Below are 24,439 nucleotides of genomic sequence, written 5' to 3'. Positions count from 1 at the left end.
AGCTTTTTTGGGGATGGAGCGACAGAGAGAGAGCGCTTGGCCTTTTATGTCTTGTGGATCAAAAGATGGAGTGTGAGGGTGAACATCGGTAAACGCCGATGAAATGGAAGAAACGGTGCAAAAAAAAAAAAAAGGTTCTTTTTCTTTTGTTTTCCAGGTTTACGCTTGTCCAAAAATTTGCGTCACATATTTGTTTTTCAATTTCTTCAGAGGAGAATGGGAACCTTATTATTTATGGGCATAAATTACACGCCGTAAATTTCACAGATTCTGTACTGTATGTGTTTATATGTTTTAGTCGTGGCATGTTTACCCTCGTGCATGTTGGCCCGAAGAGACGAGGGGAGATCTGCGACTACATTTTGATGTCCTTCTCCTCCCGTTCTCCATTTTTTTTTTTTTTTTTTTTTTTTTAAAAGCTCGAAAAACATGAGAGGATGAGCGCGGGGCGAACAGGCATGCAACCCCACAGTATACTCGCAGACAGCGGGGAAGATCACACAGAGGCAAGCAAAGATTTTTATTTAATTTATTTATTTTTTATCATGCAGAGCAACACAAGAGCAAGCAGTTTTACAAAGTGACAAGTGAGGAGAGACAGACAGGCAGGAAGGCAGAGAGACAGGCGGGAGGGGGGGCGGGGAGTGGGGGGGAAGCCACAGACAGGGCTCGTCCCTAGTTTGGTAATCCGATGGAGAGATTAGCAAGCAGGCAGCATTTGGGTCGGATTATCGAGTCATTAGAAAAGACTGGTGCTCCAGAGCCTCTCTTATGTGTTAATGTGGCTTTACAGATTCTCAGTGCAGTCTGTGCAGATTGTGGAGATTGTGTTGAGAGTTTTAACAGTAGATAGTCTTTCATTGTTGTAAATAGGGCCACATGAACCCAATGCCCCACGGACTGATCTCTGTGTGTGTGTGTGTGTGTGTGTGTGTGTGTGTGTGTGTGCTATTTAGATTCCATTCTAAACACACAAACTCAGCATCATGACATCTATTTTCTTTATTTAACATTTTTAATTATTTTTTAAAAATCCCAATTTTGACAACAGAGAAGTGGTAAATGCAGATATTTATATATATATATATATATATTTTTGAAGGCTAAAGTAACGCTGCCAACATGTTTATTACACAACTGAAGGTATTTGTTGGTGGAACTAGCTAAACTGAATCTCGTTTTTGTTTTTTGCATCACTTAAATCCACGTCTCTTCCACAGATTTTTAATCTCAAAATTTTGCATTTCACCTTTTTATCAGAATTTCTTTTGATTTTAACTTTCTTTTTTCCCCCCCCTTTCTAAGAAATGATCAGCTGATGGCCTGCAGAGTCATGTTGAACCGCGAGGCAAATAAAGAAAAGGTCTCAGAGCATAATGCATCAGCGCTGTGTTAGTTTAGCAGTATGGCTCTTTAAGCTGTAGCATTTAGCGCTGAGGGTCAGCGGAGAATACGGATGTTCATGGGAAATGTGGCCTTCATGCATTTGCAAATCACACAGCTGTGATGTTCAGTGATGACGGGATTCCAACAGGATCAGAAGAAAAGCCACAGAGCTTACGAGAGCGTAGGTGTCTGTGCAGGGGAATACGTGTATTTACAGTATTGCTACGTGGATTTTCAGTATTTACTCTGTGAATATCAGTGGCCGATCCACACAGTTCAACATGTCTGTGTGTGTGTGTGTGTGTGTGTGTGTGTGTGTGTCTGTGTGTGTGTCTGTGTGTAAAGTTGTGTCAGGGCTGGAGGGGTAGCTGGGCAGTTCATCGACAGCTGATCAATGCTGCTGACACACTCTGTGTCAGATGTGCTGATATGGTCCAGTGACCGCAATATCAGTTTCAATTTCTCTAGAGTGGGCAATGGAGCCTCAGATAAGTGTGTGTGTGTGTGTGTGTGTGTGTGTGTGTTTGTGTGTTAGAAAATACCCCACATTTTTTCACAATCGTGTCAGCAAAAATAATTTCTTTTCAATCTCACTCTGACCAAGCAGTTTTTGGATGAGCGCCTAACTTTTTCACCAGGTTGTCACATGCATGATCCTACACACACCCAAGCACACACTCACACACACACACACACACACACACACACACACACACAAACACCCAATCTGATCTTCGTTTCCTAAAAAAAACCCTTCCCTTTCGCTGCTGCCTCTGCATACACCATGCCCCAGTTCCCCACCCCCACCCCCTTTTTGTCAAATAAATTGCTACGTGACCTACTTCCCATTTTGCACCATTTCTGTCATGTTCAGATATTACCGTTTTGAACATGTGAGTGTTTTGCTGTGGGGCATACAGTTTCAAAGAAAAAACACGGTGTATATAACATGGGGGCATACTGTACTGTAAAGTGTATGCAAAGAAAAATGTTTTTAAAATTGGGGAAACATTAACATCAGTGTTGACGGTGTTTTTTTCCCCCTCCCCTGAAAATTCTATTTGTTTTTTTCGTCACAGTGCGTCTCTGTTTTTTTTAAAATTTAAAGTCCTTTGTTTGTTTTTTTTCAAATTGTCCTTGTATGATTTGTAATTAAAAAAACATGCTTCACATATTTTTTCTGATTAACACATACAATAATACTCGTAGCCCTCTTAATAACAGGACGTCTTTGTGATGGTCATAGACTGGGGAAATAAGGTAAATCAATTTTGCAGCCTAGTTAAGCAGAAAGCGCAGTCGTAATTTCCAGTAATAAGCATGGCTAATTCATTGGACCACATTGCATTTATAACCCAGTTAGGTCTGCACTAGTTGGCAACCAGTATTCTGTGAGGAGATGCTTTTATTTGAATTTTTAAAGAAGCTCTTCATGAGGATCCTATAGTGCAGCGCGCTGGATCCCTAAATGTCGAGGATGCAGCAGCAGCATTTGTTAGAAGTCTTATATATTTTGAGTTTTTCTTTCTTTATATTATGTATGTGTAGTGCAACTTTTTTTAGATTATTTGCAGATTTTATTCCTGTTCTTATTTTTACTTTTAGTCGAGCAGTGACATTGCAACAAAGCCCCACGTATGTAAATCTCAAACACACCCAGTGAGTCTTTAAATTTCATATATTTATTGTTTAACATTTTCATTAAATCCTAACAACAGTATGTTTATCTATTTTTGTTCTCTCTCTCTCTCTCTCTCTCTCTCTCTCTCTCTCTCTTTATATATATAAAAAGTGTGATTTCCTGTCTAGGCTCTCTTTCCAGAGATGGCACCGGAGACCACACTGACCCTGATTTATTGGGATCAGAATCCACATGACAGCAATTAATTTACCTCCATTAACTACATTGCTCGCTCTCTCTTTCTGGCTCTCTGTGGACATTTTGCACTCTTTGCACGACCACTTTGAACATTCTCCGTTTCGCCCCTCTTTCTTTCCACTTTTTCCCTCCTCAGCATGTTCTGTCGCTCTCTCCCCTTTAATCAGTCGCCCCTGCTCGACCAGTTACACCCAAATCAAGGTACTTTGATTCCATATTGCTTATCCTTTTTGTTTTTTATATATATACTTCAATCTTCCCTCTGTGCATGAAGGCCTGCTGCATATATGATAATGTCATCAGGTTCACATCACGTGTGTGGATTCACGAGGAACCTCTGCTCCGGCGATGAACAAACGCCCCTATAAATAATCATTATGTTTCACGCACTCAAGACTTTTTAATAAGCGAACAGACTATCTGTGTAATCGGAACAAATTAAACAGTGCTCATCAAACACGCTGAACGTGATTACACAAGGAATTTGACATTAACGTTACAAGCTCAGCATCTTGTGATCATTTGAACGAATCCTCCATGCCGTTTTCTCATTAAAGGGGTTCAACTCGTGCAGGTTCTCCAACTCGAGGGTCTCTCCCTCCTCTGCCCCTTACGATAAGACACTTAAGTGCATGGCCTACATCTCTGGCTGCCTCTCTACCTAACGCTTTCTGTCTGCCAAGTGCTTTTTGCTGGCTTTTCAACTCACAAAAAAAAGGAGACTTTGGCTTCAGGGTGAATTTGTCATTTATTTCTGGAGACAAAAAAATGAAAAAAGAGGCTTAAGCACTTTGTATCTCCTCTCCTTTTTTTTTGTCTTCATTCTCTATACGCATCTTTGCTCCCTGCGCCATTGTGGAGTCTCTTCATCCAACTCGGGGCCTCCGTGCCTCCGCTGTGTCCTCAGGGGTGAGACGAGCAAGAGATCTCGGCTGGTTTAATGCACCGGGGGGGGGGGGGGGGGGTTGAGGTTGAGGTTGGGGTTGGAGGATGAATTGTGCAGACTCTTATTTGAATCTGTATGAATTCACAAAGCACTCTCAAACAATCCTGGTCATGCACAAAAGGTGCTCACAGACGCCATTACATGCACACCATGCTGCATGCACGCTAAGCTAAGTATAGCCATGTATTACTGCACGCTAATATGCACTCACATACATACAAGCAGGCAGAGTGTTCATGCCTGTCTGATTGTACATTTATTCAAAAGAGAAAAGACAATGCAGAAATCCTTTGCTCACATCTCCTCACCGACATAGCTTGGGGACAGGTTCTTGCGGTATCTGTGTTGGGATTGGCTGAGGATGTGATGCGGGGAGGAAAAGTTGCAGTTGGCAGCAGACAGAAAGACACAGCAAGGGGAGCGGGGGTTCACAATAAAGGATTTTAAACCAAAGCCTCTTTGGTAAAGAGGAGGAAGGGAGGGAGGGAGGGAAGAATAGGGCTGTGGGGGTGGTGGATAGATACAGGATGACACAAGGTCCAGATTAACCCTAATCTCAGGCCTGGTGGTTTAGGTGAGGCTGCGAGACTGGTGGAAGCTATCCCATGCCAGGTGGTCATGAGGAGGTTAAAACTGGGAGAGGGGTGGGGTAGTGGGGGGGGGGGCTGGGAGGATGAGGACAGGACAGGGTGTTGCTGGGGAAGACAGAGAGAGAGAGGAAGAGACAGCAGTGGAATGAAGTATTTCAATTTATGGGTTTAGCAGATAGAAATGAAACCGAGAAAAAATCCAAAATGGCTGACCAAAAAAACAGAGACGATGTTAGGGGTGGGAGAAGGGGGGGGTTGCAGCAGGCACAGTGACAGTGGCTGCAGGATGATTGGGTGGTTGGTGCATGGTGACAGTGCCACATGCCCTGATGCATGGGATTAGAGGGACACGCAGTAATCTGCTGTTTAGGCTGTATGTAGGGCAAGAGTGGCTTAGCCCAGCCTCTCTTAGCACGGGCGGAGCCGCAGAGCGAAGAGAGGACAGGAAGTGGACTGCGGTTATATAGCTGCACTCATCTCACTCATATCGCCTCTGGTTTCTCAGATTCATCCAAATCTGTCCTCCTCTTGGGTTTGCCTTGAATGTCGTTGGAAATGTAAAGAGATATTCTTCCTGAGATGTTTCAAAATGCAAAACACGTGCAGAGGAGAAATGATACGGGAGGACAAGAACAAAAAACTGGAGACAATCATTTTGCAATATATAAAATTACAGCAGCAGGGAGGAGGAGAAATGAGTAGTGTATGTAGATGAAATTTCTATAATTAAAAAGTAATATTCCTGTCATAAGAAGAGATTATTATAAATAAATCGGGTTCATAAATACGTAGCCTAGTGAGCTACGTGTCCACCAAGCGGTCAGGTTTAGTTCAGTACGGTTTGGTACGGTAGACCCTGATCTTGCTTGCGTTTCCACAGCCAACCGTACCCTAACACATCACTAAATCACAGCGGCGGGACATAGTGTAGACAGCCAGTAAATCCAACAAAGAAGAAGAATGTGACACAGTAAACGAAAAACAATTATTCCTCGGAAGGTCTGCATCTCCGAGGTTGTCCTGCAAAAAGAAACAGCCTTCAAATGACTCTCTCCAAATCCACAGGATATTTAAACATGGTGCGTTTTGTTTGTCCTTTATTACCACTGTCGCACGGGAAGTGAAGATTCTTTCGACCAATCAACACACTGCATTGTGTCTAGCTCCAACCTTAAGGGTTGGATCGGTACGCTTGGCCAACCCAACAGAAGAATACCAAAAAGTAGGACGGTACGGGTTTTTTTTTTTTGGTACCATTTCCGACTTTTACAGTGGAAACCGAACTGAACTGAACGGAGTTGCTTGATGGAAATGGGTCTTGTGTTTAGTGCACGCACCCCCATGACCGGAGACTGCAGTCCTCTAATTGTCGGCAAGGGTTCAAATCTGACCTATGACTCCTTTCCCTCATGTCATCCCCTTCTCTCTCTCTGTCCTATCTCTTAATACAGGCATATAAAAAAATCCCAAATATAAACCTTTAAAAAAATCAAAAGACATATAAACCTTTTGTCAGTAGTTTAAAGCAACCAAAAGAAGAATTTTTCCTTGATTCCGGGACAGGACAGATACTGATTTTACTAGAGCAAAGATGAATGGATGGGTTGATAGATAGAGTTCATCAGAAACTGGTTCTGGACAGTTGTTGCTACTGGTCACCTGGGCTCTATGTGTCGGACATCTTTCACGATTGCTCAGGAAAAAGTCTGCAGACTGCAAGACAATGAAGAATTAGTGAATTGTTCATCACAGGTTCATTGCTATTGATCTTGTACTTCATGTCCATTAAGGTCATGAAATAAGAGATAGAGGGAGAGTGAGGTCCGCTTAGTCCAACGTACTATGACCTCAGCAGAAAGATGTCCGTGTAGGCTCTCAGGTCGAAGCTTGATCCAACAGGCAACTTCAAGATCTTCAACCAACTCCAGTTACCTTTAGGATCAAGCTTCCAATTTCCCAGCAGAAAGAAAGTATCTTGGAAAAATGCACCCAAAGAAGTCTTGTCTTCCATTTTTTTTTCTTCTTCCCAGTGAGCCAAATGATTCATGTCAAGTGAAGTCAAGCGCGGGCCGGCGTATGAATCAAAATTTGTCAAGTTGGATTTTCCCACTCACATCCATGAAACGATAGTTGTGAATATGAATCCAGGGAGAGCGCCACGCTGCTTTTAACCGATGGTAGCTTCAGCCAAAGCAATCAAAGCCTTTGTTTTTTCACACCATCCCACAATCCCACCTGCTTCGGCGAGACGATGGAGGGCCCTTTGAAAAACAACGAGGCGGCATGATTTATTATTCTAATTAGGCGAAGTGAGACTTTAGCAAAGCCACAATTACACTAAATGGCCAAAACAGTTTTCTGGTTGGCTGACTCCTGTTCTGTTCAGATGTTAATCAGAGGTAGCAATTGAGCCAAGGTGCAAACTGCTTGTGAGTCACACATACTGCCTGGTTATATCACCCACAAACACACACAAACAAACAATCAAACAAACACTACAGTCCTGTATTGAATTACAAATAAGCATTTTGACTTGTTAAATAAAACTACAGTAAACACACAGCTTGAATTCCAGCTACCTCTCAGTCTAACAAGAGGGCTTAATCGTGCAAAGATACTCAGGAGAAAAAAAAAAAAAAAACTACTGCGGTGTTTAATTCCAGGTCATTTCATAATCTCTTTGATACTCACACACATCTGCACATCTATTCGCTCTCACTCACTCACTCACAATCAAACATCTGCAAGCTGGCATAGTCACTAAACCTCCGCTACAATACACACACACACAAAATCACCCCAACATGTGCACAATGGGCCCATCAGAGGAACATGCACACAAATGCATCCAGGCGGAAACACTTATTCATGCCAGCGTGCACACGCATACACACTTTTCTCAAACTGGCTGCTGCAGTCATGTAAAGGAACTGTTTATATTCTCTGCTGATTAAAAGTCATTCTTTTCTCCACCACAGCACAGACACTCAACGTATTGATCATTTCTACAAGGAATGCACACGCAAAATCACAAATGCAGACACAGATAACTCTTAACACATGCATCATGGGCGCTCTGTATTTACTGTATGAGGCTCCCACCAGTGTGTTTGCTTTTTCATCACCTTTTTTGTCCCTCCTCCCCCCCTCTTCCTCCTACATCCCCATACACACACCAACAAAACACCCCAATCATCCTGCATCAACAGGCATGTGAACCCACTGTTCAGTTCATCTCTCTCTCTCTCTCTCTTGCCTGCTCTATTTTCATCTGCGTGCTTCCACTCTCCTAGCTTTCGGGTAATTACCTGGCATTTGCATTGCAAAGTCCCATGTGCCGCCCTCAGCTCCTCCGCAGGTGATTGAGCTTCATTTCCCCGGCAGATAAGAGAGAGGAAAAGAGGAAGAGAGATGGAGAGAGAGAGAGAGAGAGAGAGGAAGAGGAGGATTGCAGCAAGGGTGTGATGCTATTCTGGCTTGGCAGGATGTAGGAACAATGCCCTGGATTCTTTGTAACCGGTAAATTGGCTGGTTCAGAGCAAGCACAAAAGTTACCAAACGTAAATACTCGTCCTCGTTACTTAGCTGTTTGGTCTGCATGGCTGCAACGGAAAAAATGTGATAAAAGCAGAAAAAAAATCACTTCAGAAAGTGACCAGCTAGTGCAGGCCTGAGTATGAGATAAAATAAAAGAGGAATACATTTGAACAGAAAGTGCAGACATGTTGTCTGTATCCTGGACGCCTAGGCCAACATGATGACCCTGCATGGTAACCATTTATTTTATGAACTGTTCTGCATAAGAACGATCTGTTATCCACGGTTTCTTCTTTTTAAAATGACTTGTTATGGCCAACCCAAACCCCTAAACTCTCTATATATTCAGTTTAAAGCACCATTAAACATGAAAATGCAAATTGGTGAAGGTGTAATAAAATTAGAGGACATTAAAATAACTGTTGCTAAGAAAGTTTTTGTTCAATCAGTTGATTATGTCAGCTCAGCTCTACCTTTGCTGTTTTAAGCTTTTTGGTCCATTGACTATCCATCTTTATCAGAATGACAATCATGTGTAGCTTTCAATGACTGGAGCACTTCCAAAATCAAAATTCAGTCAGTGTTTTCTCAGTTGTCCAGATGATTGACGTGACACCTGCATGAAGATATTTGTACGGCAATACGCAACTCTCTGTAAGTCTTCACAACAGCACAGATGAAGGCAAGTGTTGATGCTGATGAACTTAATGTTTTATGTACAACAGAAGCTCGAGGGTTGAGATTTACATTTACGGATGTAGTTTAATTTAATGGCTTTTGTAGTTAAGAATATTGATCCCAGTAAGAGCTATAGGATAGTCTTCAGCATAGGTCTGATGTTTTAAAAATAAGTTAGTGAGCACCTTCTCTCCCTCCCTCTCTATCGCTTCTTTCACTTCTTGTATCCCTTCTTAGGTATTTCATATAGTTTTGCTGGTCGTAGTCTTATGTGTGTATATTGATGTCCTAGTATTTTGCTGTCTTTATTTGTTTTATTTATTTTTTACTGTATTTTGGAGTCATTGTCCTGACCTTGTCTGTTTTTTGTGCCTCATTTGCTATGTATATATCACCAGTTTTGTCACTCTATTGCACCTAATAAAAATAAAAAATAAAAAAAATAAAAATAAGATTAAATAAAGTAAAATTAAATAAAATTAAATAAAATTAAATAAAATTAAATTAAATAAAATTAAATAATCATTTAAAAAAATAATAGTTAGTGACTAGTAAGTTTATAAAAAGTACTGAACACTTCAACCCCTTTAAATGAGATAATCCTAAAAATCATCTTATGGTGAGTATTGTATGAGACACTGGGACATGATGGGGTTCTCTAACAGATGCTTATTAATTCGTATAATGCAGGGCTTGAGTCATGTCGTAAGCTATGAACAGTGGACCCTTGATGCTGTTACTCATCAGGATTAACCCAGAACACGCCCGAAAAATTAACCACAAAAGGGAGACCATACCCATCCATACATCGCACACTCCAGCCCTGATGTAGCAAAGGCACCTCCCACTCCCACAGAATGAGAGCCCGATAATTGGGGCGAGCTCATTTGCATGCAGCACGGCGTGGATATTTATTTAAATTTAATTTCGTTCCCGCACACGGCGCACTGTAGGCTTTTTGTGCCAAAGTCATATTAACCCTTGATTAGTTAATATGCAGTGCACGACGTTGCCCACGCACGATGAATATTCATATTGATGGCGTTTTCCTCCGTCCTCTCTCTCTCTCTCTCTCTCTCTCTCTCTCTCCACCCCTCCCTCCCTTTCTGTCTCCACCGCACGTAACGTAACGTCGGGGCGCCAGGGAGGCATCCCGGAAGACGTTGCCCATTTTTCAGGTGTTCTCCTCCCAAACACAAGCACAACACACCGTTTGGTTTCTTCTGCTTCTTCTGTCTGTGTCGCTCGTTGTCTTCGACTCAATGGCGGCTAAAAATCAGCTTCCAAGCAAAGACGGCGCACTGAAAGGAAGAGAGGAGAAAATGGTCGTGGCAGGTAAATTAAAAATCACACAGCGGGGGGGCGTTGGGGCGGAGTGACGTAGTGGATGGAGGACACCTTGTTGCCTGAGTTTCGCGCCTTTACAGCAAAAGAGTCAACTTAAAATGAGTTAAAATAAGAGACTTAAGGACAGAAATCGGAATTCGCCTTATTGTTGAAACAGAGGGAGTCTTTTAAAAAGGTAGGTTAAGATATAACATTGATGTTACAATTACAGCCAATGGCAAAGTTTTAGCTTATAGCCTTTAGATGATCTTTATTTTAATGCATTTTTGGGGCTTTTAAGTCTGCAATTTTCCTATAAGAACTGGCACCTTAAAGGCTTTATATGTGATTTTTCACACCAAGTTGCTCCACTATTTTTTTTAAAACTATGGAACAGATAGGAATCAAGTGCGTTTCCCACAGAGGTCAGAAGGAGCTTGCCACGCACCAGCTAATCAAAAAAAATAAATATAGCTACCCAACAGCCAATCAATAAATAGCATTGCTGACGGAGGATTAGGGCCACGTTAAATTATTATTTAGAGATTATTCTCAACACTAACCATAATCACACACAATCTCCCACCAGGGAGGGCAGATAAGAAATGTTGCCAATAAATAGTTTTATTTGTATGAATTTATGTGTCTTTTATCAGATTTTACCCAAACTGCCGCTGCAGCCAAACTCTCACTCTGAACTCAGTTCAAAACTTGAGAGCCCCCCTGCTGTGAGTCATGACTGTCGACAATGGGTGTAACACCCGAGTCCCACTGTCTGTGATGTTTTCAGAGTTTTCAGAGTCCTATCTTCAGTTTGTTTACATCGCCCGGACGGCTTGCTGGCTCCTCCCCTTGTGTATAAAAGTTGTTTAATTGAGGGACTAGAGAAAAGAAGAATAACATACTGTACTCACTGCTTAACTGTGTTTCTAGATCACGCTCATTTCAGGTAAATTTACATGCAGTGTGAAGATACCAGCATAATAAAGATCGCTAGCATTAGCATGCTAACACAACAATGCACCGCGAGTTGTTTTGGTTTCATGCTGGTGCTCAAGGGCGACATCTGCTGGATCAAAAAATCGCATATAAAGCCTTTAAAGGAATCTTCCCTGCTTCAATGACTACATGGATTGAAAATTAATGAAAGTTGGAAACACAGAATTTTTTTTTACATGAGTTTTTTTTTTAAGTGCTTTCTTTGACAGGAGATGACAGAAATAAGAAAAGAGTGTATCTTAATTTTGTAGCGTCTATGTGTCTGTGTTAATGTATATTGTGGGAAAGTAAAAAAAAAAAAAAAAGCCCTCCCAAAAGTATTATTTATTATTAGGAGAACATTTGATCAGACTTCCCTTTCTTACCTGCTGTCCTCTCTCCAAATGAGTCGTGTTGCTGCAGGAAATCTTTCAGCAGACTTAGTCTTACGAAAGATTTCTGCCCAAGGTACATTTGCTGTAACACGTCTTAGCCTGTTTAGTGTCTTTTGAAATGTTGAGTTTATTACAAAATCTGAAGTAGAATCAAAAGTCTGACGGGATGTTTAGTGTTAACTCTGGCTTGTTCTCGGAAAATGGAGACACCTAGGTCACCGCGTTTTTAAAAATATTTTAAGGTTGTAGTGCCTTTTGATAATTTTGCCATTTTTCATGTCATTTTGACCATTTTTACTTTGTGGTAACAATTAGGGCTGAACAATATATCGTTTCACCATCACATTTGCGATGTCTGCATACGCATTCGTCACATCCCAGGATGTGCAATATCATGTGACCTGGAGCGTGTCATGTTGCCTTTTTTGTGTTGCCTGATGAGGACCAAAACCAACCAGCGCTCTGGTTTCCATGACTTATCTACAATAAAAGTCAGTCTGATATCACCTTCACGAGTCAGAGAACTGACCGCTGTGCACGCAGAGTCTGTGTCCCCTGAATGTAAAAATGTATTGAGGCTACAGGCCACGCTGCTGCCTTCACAGATACCACGGCCCGACCCTCGAGGAAGACGCTCAATCACAAGTTTGAAAAGAGTGTATTCACGCACCTCATCCCTGTGCTTGTTAATGCTGTAGGCGCATATAAGTTGATTTGGTGTGTTAAAGTCAGAGCCGGCCCTAACCATTTTGGTGCCCTAGGCAAGATTTCAGCCGTTGCCCCTTAAATTGCAGCCAGTTTGACCACTAATGTATTATATTCATCCACTTAAGAAAACTGGCTTACAGCTTTATATTTAACATCATTTCTTTATTTTAAAATAAAAAATACTTATCAACAAACATGAATAAAATGGTTAGAACTCTAGGATTTCTTATAAATAAACACAAAATAAAATAATTAAAATAATTCCTTGGGTTTCAAGAGGGTCCTCGCTCACTCTGTGAGTGCTCGGGCCCTAATAAATACAAATAACTAGTTTAAGAGAACAAACAATACCAAACAGTGCAGGGAGCAGAAGTGGTCACAGGCGGCCCGGGGACAGCAGGGGATGGTTTTAAATGTTTTAAAATGGCATCCGGAGAGAGATGAGCATTTGTTAAACAATCTGCATTTTATAATATAGTGTGAACACAAAATATTATTTTCTGTTCAGAGCAGTACAGAAACGTCAGCATAGTTTTTCAGGAGAGCCCAAACGTTTTCCTAACAACCAGACCTACAGCATGCACACATATCTATACAGAGAGGAACTCTAGCACAAAATGCATTAATGCTCTTAGACATCAATACTCTAAAGGCAAGAGCTTAAAACTATTAATGACAACAGGAGGTGGAAAATAAACATTTTAATCGACGAGGGTGAAAGCTAACTAAGTACACAAAGATGTCAATAAATATAAAAGTAGGTTTTGTTTCTCAAACAACATTGGAACAAAAGAAGAAGTGTATTACTTAACACTGGTTATTTTCTTAACATGAATAACCTTAACCTAATAAAAGTACAGTGGAAATAACTGATGTTAACCCGAATTAGGAAACACTGACATTACTGTCATCCATCCATAACGAGCTATCTTAACTACAACAGATAATTGATCTGTGCAGCACGTTACCTCTGTGTCTTTTTCACATTTTTCCTCCTCCTCTTCTGATTCGTCCCTGGGCTCCGGAGGGCTTTGTTGTTGTTTTTTTACATCATGGTCATTTATAAACGTGATATTAATTCGTCCGGTCAGTGTCACTCACTTCTAATAAGTCACCTGCCCTCCTCCTCCACAGCGAGCAGGTAACGAGCAGCTGTGTTGTGATGCGCCGGGTCAAGCAGGAGGCAAGAAAATAGAGCCTTTTTAAATATGTGAAGGAGCCTAGTTGTATTTTCATGGCTTATTTTGTATCATTACTAAATAAAAGCATGAAAATGATATTAGATAAATAATATTTAGTGATATTTAACCACATTTGTCCTTCTATTTCTTCTTCTTATCTTCAACTTTTCTGCCTCACCCATTTGGGGCGCCAGCAAATAGCACTTTGCCTATACTGCCTATGCCACAGGCCGGCCCTGGTTAAAGTAGCCGCTGATGGTTTACTTATAGGAGGTACACCAGCAGCGCACATGGTGAAGCGTTTTGTGTCCCAGGCAGCTCAAGACGGTGAGCTTCCATCTTTGAACGATGGATGGTTGGTGACGTTTAAGTATTTATGAAGTTTATGAAGAAATGTGTCGCTCCACCTCCCCCCCATCTACCCCATGTGTGTGTGTCAGAGCTGCTGTCAGAAGTGGAACGGGGTCTAGAGAGTGTTAGTTTGTCCAATATCCTTCATCCATAGTAACAAGTCAAAACTCTATCTTACATTTATACATCTTGTTTGTAGACGAGTACCTTTATTACTAGTATTAGATGTAGTAGAAAGACTAAGGTGAAACATGTTGCAATCTGAATCAGTGCTTGTCTTCACCTACTAAGTCGAGGTGCCCAAAAAAGTGCATTGTGGGAGCAGGGTGTGAGTGCATAGGAGGAAGCGGTGCCGCAGCGTCCAGGGGCCCATCTGGGCATTATGCGCATGAAGGCTCCGCCCCGTTGTAAGTTCCCGCTCCGTCTGTCGGAGCAGCTCGGAGACACCGCATGGCAGAAATCTGTTCCTCCCCTTTCACCGTGGGGTGCAGCTTAGGTGGGGACGGGCTTGTTCTTGTCTGTGCTTGCATTTTACTGTTTATTGCTTTGGGCCAGTAAGCATGAGTAATTTAGGGATTGCAAGGACTGTCTTCACATACTCCCTGCTAGTCCCAGCCCTGTGTGTGTGTGTGTGTGTGTGTGTGTGTGTGTGTGTGTGTGTGTGTGTGTGTGTGTGTGTGTGTGTGTGTGTGTGTGTGTGTGTGTGTGTGTGTGTGTGTGTGTGTGTGTGTGTGTGTGTGTGTGTGTGTGTGTGTGTGTGTGTGTGTGTGTGTGTGTGAGTACACACATTGGTCGCCTCTCTGCAATGAAGATCTCTAGTTTTTGAAAGTTTCTTCTTCCCCCTCCAGCGTCTCTGCAGAAGAAGCGGCTGGTTCCTTATTCAGCTGTCCCGGTGTCCTGCGTCCCCCCCCCCCTCGCTTCAGTCTCTATAATGTACTCTGTGACCTTGGTGAAAATGATCCAGTGGCAGATTGCTACATGCAAGGGGCACAGTGGCTATTATTTTGAGTCAGTGCCGTATAGACTGCCAATATTTCTTCCAAACAGGATGGGGGAGGTCAGCTGACCGAAATCAATCTCTGTTACATGCTTGACTATAACTCTTCAAAGCAGGTTCACGGCAAAGATATATTTTCTGAAATTATTTCAGTTGTTTTCCCATCTTTGCCGTCCCAGGTGCCCTTGATTTCCCCCCTCTTGTTTTGCAAATGGCTTAGAGGGAGAAGAAAGGGTAAGTAACTGAATGGGAAAAACATGCAAATTAAGTATGAAACAGTAGTTACATAAACAAGAGAGATTGGCGAATGGGAAACACTGCGGTTGGCTGATAAGGACGGTTGCTTCAGTGATAAAACATCCTCCCTTCATATTCTGGTCTGCGTGCATATCCTTCATGTAGATTGGTTTTTATCCCAAAATAAGACACGGGATCTAGTGACCCCGCATCAATGCATGATGGGATTGATTGTAAATGGATGTTGTAGCTGCAGAGTAATAGTGTAAAAGGTCGTTTTAGGATCATTTTCTTTCACAGTGTTGTCAAAGAAAAGACCCGTTTTATTCATTTGTGCCTTTTGCAGTCTATCCCATCCTCTTCTTTCCTCCCATATGTTGCAGTGTAGATAGGCTGCTGGGGCCTCAACAGGATGTGCCTCCATCTTGCTCAAAGGAGATAATGCAGCCAGGGCCATAGTAGGTAGCCTTCTCCATAGCAACTGTTTCCGTTGCTAGGTTACAGTATGTATGGAATGCAGGGATGGCTTCAAAGTTGTTTCAGAGTCCAGACAGTTTTCCAAAACCTGAGCAGAGGAGGCTTTACATGTTTTTTAAGTGTGACAATACTTACCTCTCAGTGTTCTTAAAAATGGACCAGCGCCCATTAGCCTTGCCTCTTTCCTCCCCTCCCCTCTGTTGCCCCACTCCTTCCTCCCCTACCCTCCTCCCATACAGCAGAGGGTAGTTGGCATCGGTATAAAGCTCCAGCCTCCTCCGACGACTCGTGCCTGACTCCCTGCCAACCTGTGTGAAGCGAAAAAGAGGAAGAGGGAGGGAAGAGGAAGAGAGAGAGAGAGAGAGAGAGAGAGGAGGGGAAGAGAGAGAGAATGGATTTTTTTTTTTGGAAGGAAATAAACAGAGCAGCCTGGAAATCGACCTTTTCTGTTACCAGTTTTTGGCACCCAGGGATAGTACCTCTCCTGTTCCTCTGAGCGAGGGGGCAGCAGCGCTTGGACTTCAGCTTTGCTGGTGGGAAACACGGGACCACAGATACAATCGAAGGGTAACAAAGATCAAATACCCAGCGAAACATGTCAAACTTGATCGCTATGCAACAGATTGATGGTAGCCCAGGATGCAAGCAATGTGGCAAAGCGCCGGGTCCGATGTTTTGGTTCTGGTCCAGCCGCCTACAACCAACCAAGCTAGAAAAGCAACAAAAGGTGACCAAAGTTTTTCCGCCTTAGCCCCGCCGCCGTTGTACTGTTCTTTTCAGATATCCTCAAAAACAAAGGTGCACAAAAGAAATTACGCCCATATCTCATCCAAGTTGGTAAAAAAAAATCCTTTTCATGACTCCTTCCCCCATATTCAGCCCGTTTTCTTCTTTTGTAAGCTCAGTCAGTCACCCACCACCCTGCTTGTGTTTTTGTCGTCCTCTGTTCATTCTTTTGCTGGCGTAGTGAGGCAGCATAGTGAGGGTATTCAGCCAGTTCTTTCTCTGTGCCTGTGTGTGTTAAGGTGGGGTATGTCTGGCAGAATGGGGTGTGGGGCGCTGGGATGGCAGGGAGGGGTGGGGGGGGGGGGGTTAGGCACAGTGAAAGGAGCCCAGCCTGGCACCACCTGGACCTGTGCCAGCCAACACACAGCAGAGGTTAGTGTGTGAGGGACTGTGCGTCCGAGTGAGTGCAGGCGGGCGTGCACATGTTTGTATGGGAGAGTGAAGGATGATGGGAAGGTGGTGTGAGGAGTACAGTGTGAAGTGAAGATGGAGAGCGGAGGGGGGGGGGGGGTGGGTTGGCTCACAGTCGGCTTCTCTGGACAGCGCTGTGTCGGCATGTTCTTGGCTGTCTTCATTTTACTTCTCTTTTTGTTTATGTGTTTGTGTGTTTGTTTTCCCTTTCTTCTCCCTCTTGGATGAAGGGATCGGTCACTTTTAAATGGGGGCCCAAAAGGCAAGGTGGTCTGATGACCAGAAGAATCCTTCACTGCCTTTTCTGCTCTCCTTCATCTGTTGCTTCTCACTGGCTATTTACTCCTTTTATTGTTTTGGCAGGCTGATCTCTCCTCCCACTCCTCCTCCTCCTCTATCGCACACTTGTCTCCCTCTCACTCTCTCAATTTCTCTCCTTCATTTGGCAACTTCACTGCTTTTTATCTCTCTGGCCAGAGAGGCAGAACAAGAGGGGTGAGAGAGTTTGCAAAAGATGAAGACAAGAACACATTTTGCAGGCGATGAAGGAAGATTTTCTCAATCCTTATACCACTTTAAGTCACTGTGGAATATTTAACCAGCCCAGCCACTGATCCAAATCCACTCTGATTGTAGCTAACTGTGCCAGTGAACATGACCTGACAGAGCCAAACAACCTGCTGCTTAAAGACAGAACTGTCGCACAACAGGAGGGCGGAAAGGGACTGCCTGAAGGCTGCGAGGGCCTCGGTGACATTTTCGGGGTCTTTTGCAATCTGTTACTGCACACAAAAATAAAAGAAGTTTAGCTTGTATCAGAAAGTGCTCTTGAGGTTGCACAGCAAGGAAAGTGCTATCAGGTCAAGTGCCTCTTCTGCTTCTTACAGTGCAGTCTATACCTTTTAACTCCTGATACTGATTCTAATACCTGACCATTTATAGGCTTGTACTGAGTGCCTCGTCTTCACACGTGGAATACATTCATTCATTTATTTATTTATTTCAATATTTTGGTGGGAAAACCCTGATTGTTGCCATTCTACCAGCTTTGACTTGCATTACTTTGAACTGCACATTTGTTTTTTATAGTCACATGAAAAGTTGAGTTTTTGACAGCTGTTAAATTATGGTATGATTGGGGTATGCACTGTTGACTGGCTGGTTCCTGCAGACCGGTATTGGATACCCATATCAGAAGATATCCAATACCAATAATAGTATCAGATACTGATAGGCGGTGGTGTAGTACAGTGTTTATGCAGGTATACGGCTTATACCTTTTTATTTTGTAGTCTTCATTGTGAATACCAATTTCCTAACCCCCTCTCATTCGTATCATTCAGTAGTATGCTGCAAAAAAACCAATTCATAGTATGGCAAAGGCGTGGTCCGCCCTACTCTAATCTCTAATAGGTTGGTACTCATTGGTCCCTTGGTTGGTTGGGTAAAAATATCAAGGTAAGCCAATCAGAGGTGGAGTAAGACAGGTCATACTCAAATAGAAAAGAGCTGCCTGCGCTCTGCCTGCCTTAACTGGCTGATAATAACGTGAACAAAATATGGCCACCCCTCTCTGGTAATGAAATAAATGAAGGTTGGAAGGACAGATGAAGTGATCACCTCTAAATTAAATTTGCTTTGATGTGGTTGTAAATACTTCCTCGACGTAACGGCAGTCCCTGTCCTCGCCGCCATCTCAGCCTGAGCTCCACATGCACACTGACCAGATCATAGGATTAAGACTGAAACAGATATTCTTGTTTTTTTGTGAGCAGGGAATACATCTGATTAGCAGGCAGATTGCTTATTGGAAAATCTAACTAAATAAATGATTACTTGAATTGAAAGACTTGTTTCACTACTACTACTACTTGAAAGAGCTGTGTTACTCGATTATACAGAAAAAAAAAGTACATCAACGGGTTACTTTGGGACACATCACCCTAAACATTGCTATGGAATAAGGAATAGAAATATAGTCTGTGAGCCGGTATTGACTGTAAAATCTGCACCTCTTCTTTGGCTAATGTGGATTTCATAGTGATCCTAACTTCCATCAAGTCGAGAAAAAGTAGTTGAGTGACAATGTGATAACACTACAGGCCCATTTTTAGAAGAACAAAACGTGCAGGAGTAGGTTTTCATGTCACTGATCGTAACACAGGGACTTTTTCCTGTGTTGGATGGGCTTAAATTCAGAGTATTCTGAACTTCTTCTCCACCCGTTCACCCGTTCTGGTTCTTTAGGAACCAAGCCAGGCACTATTTCATTTCAATATTGTGGTCCAATTATCTTTTACAGTTTTCACTCAATGTTCCAAATCATAGATCCACAAATGTAACAAGAACAGCACTTTTAGATTTTCTTTTAGATTCTCGTCAGTGTCACGCATCACTTTGCTTACAGCCAGAGAGCATTTACACGCTGAACTTAGAGCAAGCATCCATTAACGGTACGTGCCTAAGCCCTTAGTGTGCCCTGTGGCCTGTTTATCTGTCGACTAATATTAGTGGTTGCAGTACAAACCAGCCTTGCTTAGTGGAGATTTGCACGCTAAGTCACCTCAGTCTTCTTAAACCCTAATCCTCCTCACACATCTGTGGGGATACACATACACACATACACTTCCTTTTTAGCGCTCTAATTCCACGCAGCTAAGTTGGCAGTAGAGTGCCATCCCACCCCCCACCCCCTTCCTCACCTCTCAGTACTCCAGTTTATTTTACTTATGGATTTTTTTTTTTTTAAACCAAGCAGAAGATTAAGCTTGTTCTTGAGGTTATACAGGGTGTGGGTCTTCAGTTGTTTGCTTTTAGCGGTGCCAAGCCTTGTGCTTAATATACTCGCATTCAAAGACGAGCAGTAGGTTTAGAAGAGAGATCAGAAAATAACTGTGTGGCTCTGTTTAATTGTGGGTATTGAGAAGAGGACAGCAGGGAGAGAATGGCGGTCAAGCCGTGTAATCTCTTAAATGTCTTCCAGTGCTGAAGCCTCTGCCTCTGATCCGCTGGCCCGGGTCAGCCTGTAACGACCTGTAGACCTGTGAGGCCTAGCCGAGGCCGCTAATGGGCCCTTCTTTTCTTACATACTGTAATTTCTGAACACTATGTTATGATCATATTTCACATTTGTACACTGTTTCCCTTCACAGACAAGCATGCAGTCAATGGGAATCCCACCATAGAGCCTTTTCCAGACGGCATGGACACCATCATGTTTGGTGAGACTGCACAATCACACATTTTTGGAATCCGATTCAGCCCAATATGTATTTCTGTTTTAGCAGTTTGTGGTTACTGACACATTTTGGAGAAGTGTTTGCCCTCTCTGTGACTGCTATAATAGCTCAGAAGCAGTAATGCTGCACGTGTTTATCTGTGTGTTTTGCATGCTGTCTCTTATTTGCAGGCATGGGCTGTTTCTGGGGAGTGGAGAAACTTTTCTGGACGCTTCCAGGAGTCTTCTCCACACAGGTGGGCTACGCTGGAGGCTTCACACCAAACCCCTCTTACGAAGAAGTCTGCACAGGTAAACGCACTCCCTCTTCTCTTTGATATATTTTACATGATTGTGCCCGTCCCTGTGCAGAGGTTGAAGCGGGGCTGGCAGGACATTTCTCCGTCAGATATCAGATCTCGGGTTCATGAGACCAAAAAAGGAGCAAAGGGAGGAAGAAAAAGATGCGTCTTTTTGGGAGAGGGCGTTTTAAGTACAGCGCTCACACATCCTCTCGCCGTCTTCCCCTTCATCTGCAGTCAACTACTCAGAATGCACTGCTCCAGATGGGCTGCACCCCCCCCCCCCCCCGCCCATCCCCGCCCCCCCATGACCTACTTGTAAGGATTGGGCTCTGTACTGTGCTGTACTGCGGCGTTTTTTTGCAAACAGAGGTTACCGTGTATGAAGCGGCACAAATTTGCAGATGATTACGCAAACATGATTTTGCCGATAAAAAGCTTGAAATTCGTTGCAATTTCTGTGAAAGCCCCCGTCTACTTCCAAATGTATTTCTTTTTGCATCAAATATATTGATGTAGGGCATTAGTGCATAATTCCAATGAAGCAGTCTAGTTCGTCTTGTACTCCTCTCCCGTGTTTTGGGAGTCGTGAGCTGTTCGTTTTTTTGGATTTTTTTTTTCTTTTTGAAAGGAGTGTCAGTACAGGCACGCATGGAGTCTAGGTGCAGGAACAGCACTGGGGATATGGAGTGGAGGGGGGGAAAGTGTTTGGGTTTTGTTGGCAGACTTTCTGAGTAGAGCCCCTTAAAGGGATTTTATGTTTCCTATGCGTCTCCAAGTCTCTCTTTCTGTTAGCTTCCCAGCAAGCACGACGGTCAGCTATAAGAGGAGGATGGAGTTGGAGACAGATGACAGAAAATGAGAAGATTGAAAGCCGAAGCAAGGGAGGGGAAACGACAAAAATAAACTTTTCTAGGAGAAAGAAAAATTGTAGGGAGAAAAAAAAAAAAAAGTGTGAGAACGGTTGCCTGTCCATCGGCTGAGAGAGTGCAGGCGTCGCTCCAGTGGCCATGACGGAGCAGAACACTGCGACGGCATGAGACCGAGGAGCTGTCAACACAGCCAGGGCACGACAGACGGCTGGATGGACTGACGGACGGACAGGAAGAAGGGGATGATTGAATTGTCAGCCGAGCCAGAGAAGGATGGAAGGACAGGCAGATAGGTGGATGCACTGACAGACATACAGACAGATATGTGGGAGAGGCCGAGGTGCCGTCAAATCAGTTTTGACACGACACATGATACAGACACTGAGAGATTGACAGAAGATGTTGTTATCAATCGGCATATTTAAGCTTGACTAATTCACGCTGTAGTCTTATTTGTGATGCATTTGCAGAACAGAATCAAGAGCTGAAGCAGTGACCTTTTGTACTTTGCTCTACAGTGTTGCATGGGATTCAACAATCCTCATCCTGAAAATGAGGTTTAAAGATGTTAGCGGCTTACAAAATGACCCGTATGATTGTTTCCAAAAGATGCAAAACAAGGACAGTTTGACAAAAAGAACAAAACTGACTGGTGATTTAAGAGGTTATTGCATCCATACTGCTGAAGTGTCGGGACAGCATCACCTTTTAGCCCCTCTCGTGGGACTCGGGGGTAAATTCATGATTTTGATCATCACATTTCAGCCAGTTTTGCAGCTGATTTTCAGGTTCTGCTTCTTGCCAGTCTTTTTTTTTTTTTTTTTTGAAGATTTATTTTATGACTTTATTGGGGAGATAGGAAAGCGGTTAGAGTCGGAAATCAGGGATAAAGAGAGAGAGTGGGAAAGTAGCCAAAAGTTGGATTCTAACCTGGGCTATCCACTTGGAGGCCTCTATACATGAGGCCTGCGCACCAACCACGAGGCCACCAGCGCCCCTTCCTGCCATTCTTGTTGGCTTTTTCCACCTTGTGTGCGTGCCTACAGCCCAACTCACTGCTGACTGTGGCCAAAGCCAAATGTTTGCACTCGCTGACATAGTAGACCCCGTGAATCACAAAAAGAAGTGAAGAGAATGATCATCTGTTGATTGAGAGCTCAAGTAAGTGTTAGGTTTTATAAGCTGGCTTTTTTGCACATTCATCACCTCCCCTGCACATGCATCCACATTGAAGTGTCCTTTTTAATATAACTCCCTTTTATACATCATAAAAAGATGCAGACAGACACTGATCCTCTAATATTTTCTCACTAGAAGTCAAGTCTATTATTAAAGGCAGCTACGGTACACACAGGGTATCCATCAGATTTTCATGAAACACTGTTAGTGACCATGTGAAAGTATGCCTAACAACTGTTTGAACAGGTGAAGTCCTCCATGTTCATTTGGCATGAGAGGAGCCTGTGGGCTTCATTCAGAGACAAAGCGGGTCTTTGGCCAGATGCATACATTTGGCAGCCCCTCTGCTATTGTCTGCAATGCACGTCATGCATCATGTGTGTGTATGTGCATGACAAAGAGAAGGGCTACTATTGATACAATCCTAAACTAACAACACCTCTGTATTTATATTTAACAAATGCACATGTTTTCATTGAAGTGTGTGAGTGTTGTTCTTTTCTTGTGTGTGTGTGTGTGTGTGTGTGTGTGTGTGTGTATGCATGTACTAGCATGTGGGACCCAAAGCATGCCCAAGTTTAAGAATGCCTGCAGGCAGCATGTTGAAGCTTTGGGGTCCTGGCAGCTGCAGACAGTAGCAGGTGTCTGTGCTTTTGGCAACTTGCACCATAAGCTCCATCCTTTACTGTGCCATCTCTCTCTCTTTCTCTCTCTCTCTCTCTCTTTATCACTACCTCTCTCTTTCACTCTCACACATTATCTCTCTCTGTCACTCTCTCTCTCTTTCTACCATTGTGCCACAAGCAATAACAAAGCTCTGTGTGGATTCAACCTGAGTGTCTTCTACTCCTGGTACATGAACTCAGTGACATATTCACAAGGAGGCTATTCATAATCCTTCTTTTCTCTCCTATTTTCATTTTACTCGTTGAAAAGACACACAGACATCATGAAGAAGGTTTACTGTAGCACACAATTTATAGGTTTGAGGAGGGGGGTTAGCTAGAACATTATACACATTAATCTTTATTGATGCCTCTTTGTTTCTTTTTCAAGGTCTGACCGGGCACACCGAGGTGGTGAGGGTGGTCTTCTCCACAGCAAACATCAGCCTTGAGGATCTGCTCAAAAGCTTCTGGGAGAACCATGATCCTACACAAGGTAGCAACAAGCACGCACACATATATCCACACACACAGAACCCAAAAAGTTGCCCTCAAATAAGACCTGTCCCAAAGGGCACAGGGTGTATTAGAGCAGAAGGATGATGCCCAGACGTGTGCCTGCGTGTGCGTTGTGGAGGTGGTATTGGGGGGGGGGGGGGGGGTGGTCTCATGGGTGTAAGTCAACGCCAGACAGTGTTAATGTGTCTGAGATCCAGCCATCCATGGAGAGACACACTAGTGTGGTGTATGTTCAAGCCCTAAAACTCTTGCGGCGTTGGAGCATGTGCATGGCGTCTTCATCCAATGTCAACCAGGCCTTTTGTTATTTACTTCAAATATCAGCTCCTGGATGATCCTTAATCTTTTCTGGGTTGAACAATGTGAGTGTATTTTTGTCTTTATCATGCAAAGCGCATGCCATCACTGGGTTTTATCGCTTCACGGCAATTTTTGAAGTTGTAAATCTTTGCTTTCAAGGTGCAACATTTACCACAAAATAATTCCACAGTGTTATATATCAGTTACATTTTTTACTCCCGCTCTTTATATGCGACATATGTTCAGCTTCATAGCATTTGAATCCTGCTCCCTTACCTCTCCTCTTTTAATGACATGTCTCTTCCCAGCCAGCCTCTTAACTCTCCCCCCCCTCTCAACCCAGCAGCGACAAGAACCCCATCCCCCCATAACTCATCACTCCATCTCTTCCAGTCTTTTTTTTTGCTCTCTTGTTCTCTGTGCTCACTGGAGGAGGTGATGTAAGAACATTAATGCACCGGGAGGGCACAGGGAGGATGTGTGTGTGTATGTGTGTGTGTGTGTGTGTGTGTGTGTGTGTGA

At 43.2% G+C, this 24,439-nt stretch overlaps 1 protein-coding gene across 3 annotated transcripts in view; it reads left to right on the top strand.

Moving 5' to 3' along the window:
• The first annotated feature begins 10,155 nt into the window (after positions 1-10,155).
• Positions 10,156-24,439, top strand: part of msrab (methionine sulfoxide reductase Ab) — a 37,651-nt gene continuing 23,367 nt past the window's right edge. The window contains exons 1-4 of one of the 3 annotated variants that reach the window (XM_020642729.3): positions 10,156-10,351; positions 20,016-20,084; positions 20,273-20,392; positions 23,490-23,594. In XM_020642729.3, coding sequence (XP_020498385.1) covers positions 10,279-10,351; positions 20,016-20,084; positions 20,273-20,392; positions 23,490-23,594 — 367 coding nt within the window. In that variant the 5' untranslated portion in view covers positions 10,156-10,278. Of the gene's footprint in view, positions 10,352-10,404; positions 10,539-16,165; positions 16,394-20,015; positions 20,085-20,272; positions 20,393-23,489; positions 23,595-24,439 lie in introns of those variants that run through there. The other 2 variants (XM_065966544.1, XM_020642728.3) reach the window with 2 other exon arrangements.

This window comes from Labrus bergylta, chromosome 18 (assembly GCF_963930695.1).
Source record: "Labrus bergylta chromosome 18, fLabBer1.1, whole genome shotgun sequence".
Taxonomy (NCBI): domain Eukaryota; kingdom Metazoa; phylum Chordata; class Actinopteri; order Labriformes; family Labridae; genus Labrus; species Labrus bergylta.
The sequence above is the reverse complement of the archived record's forward strand: the minus strand, read 5'-3'. Positions and strand labels throughout refer to the sequence as shown.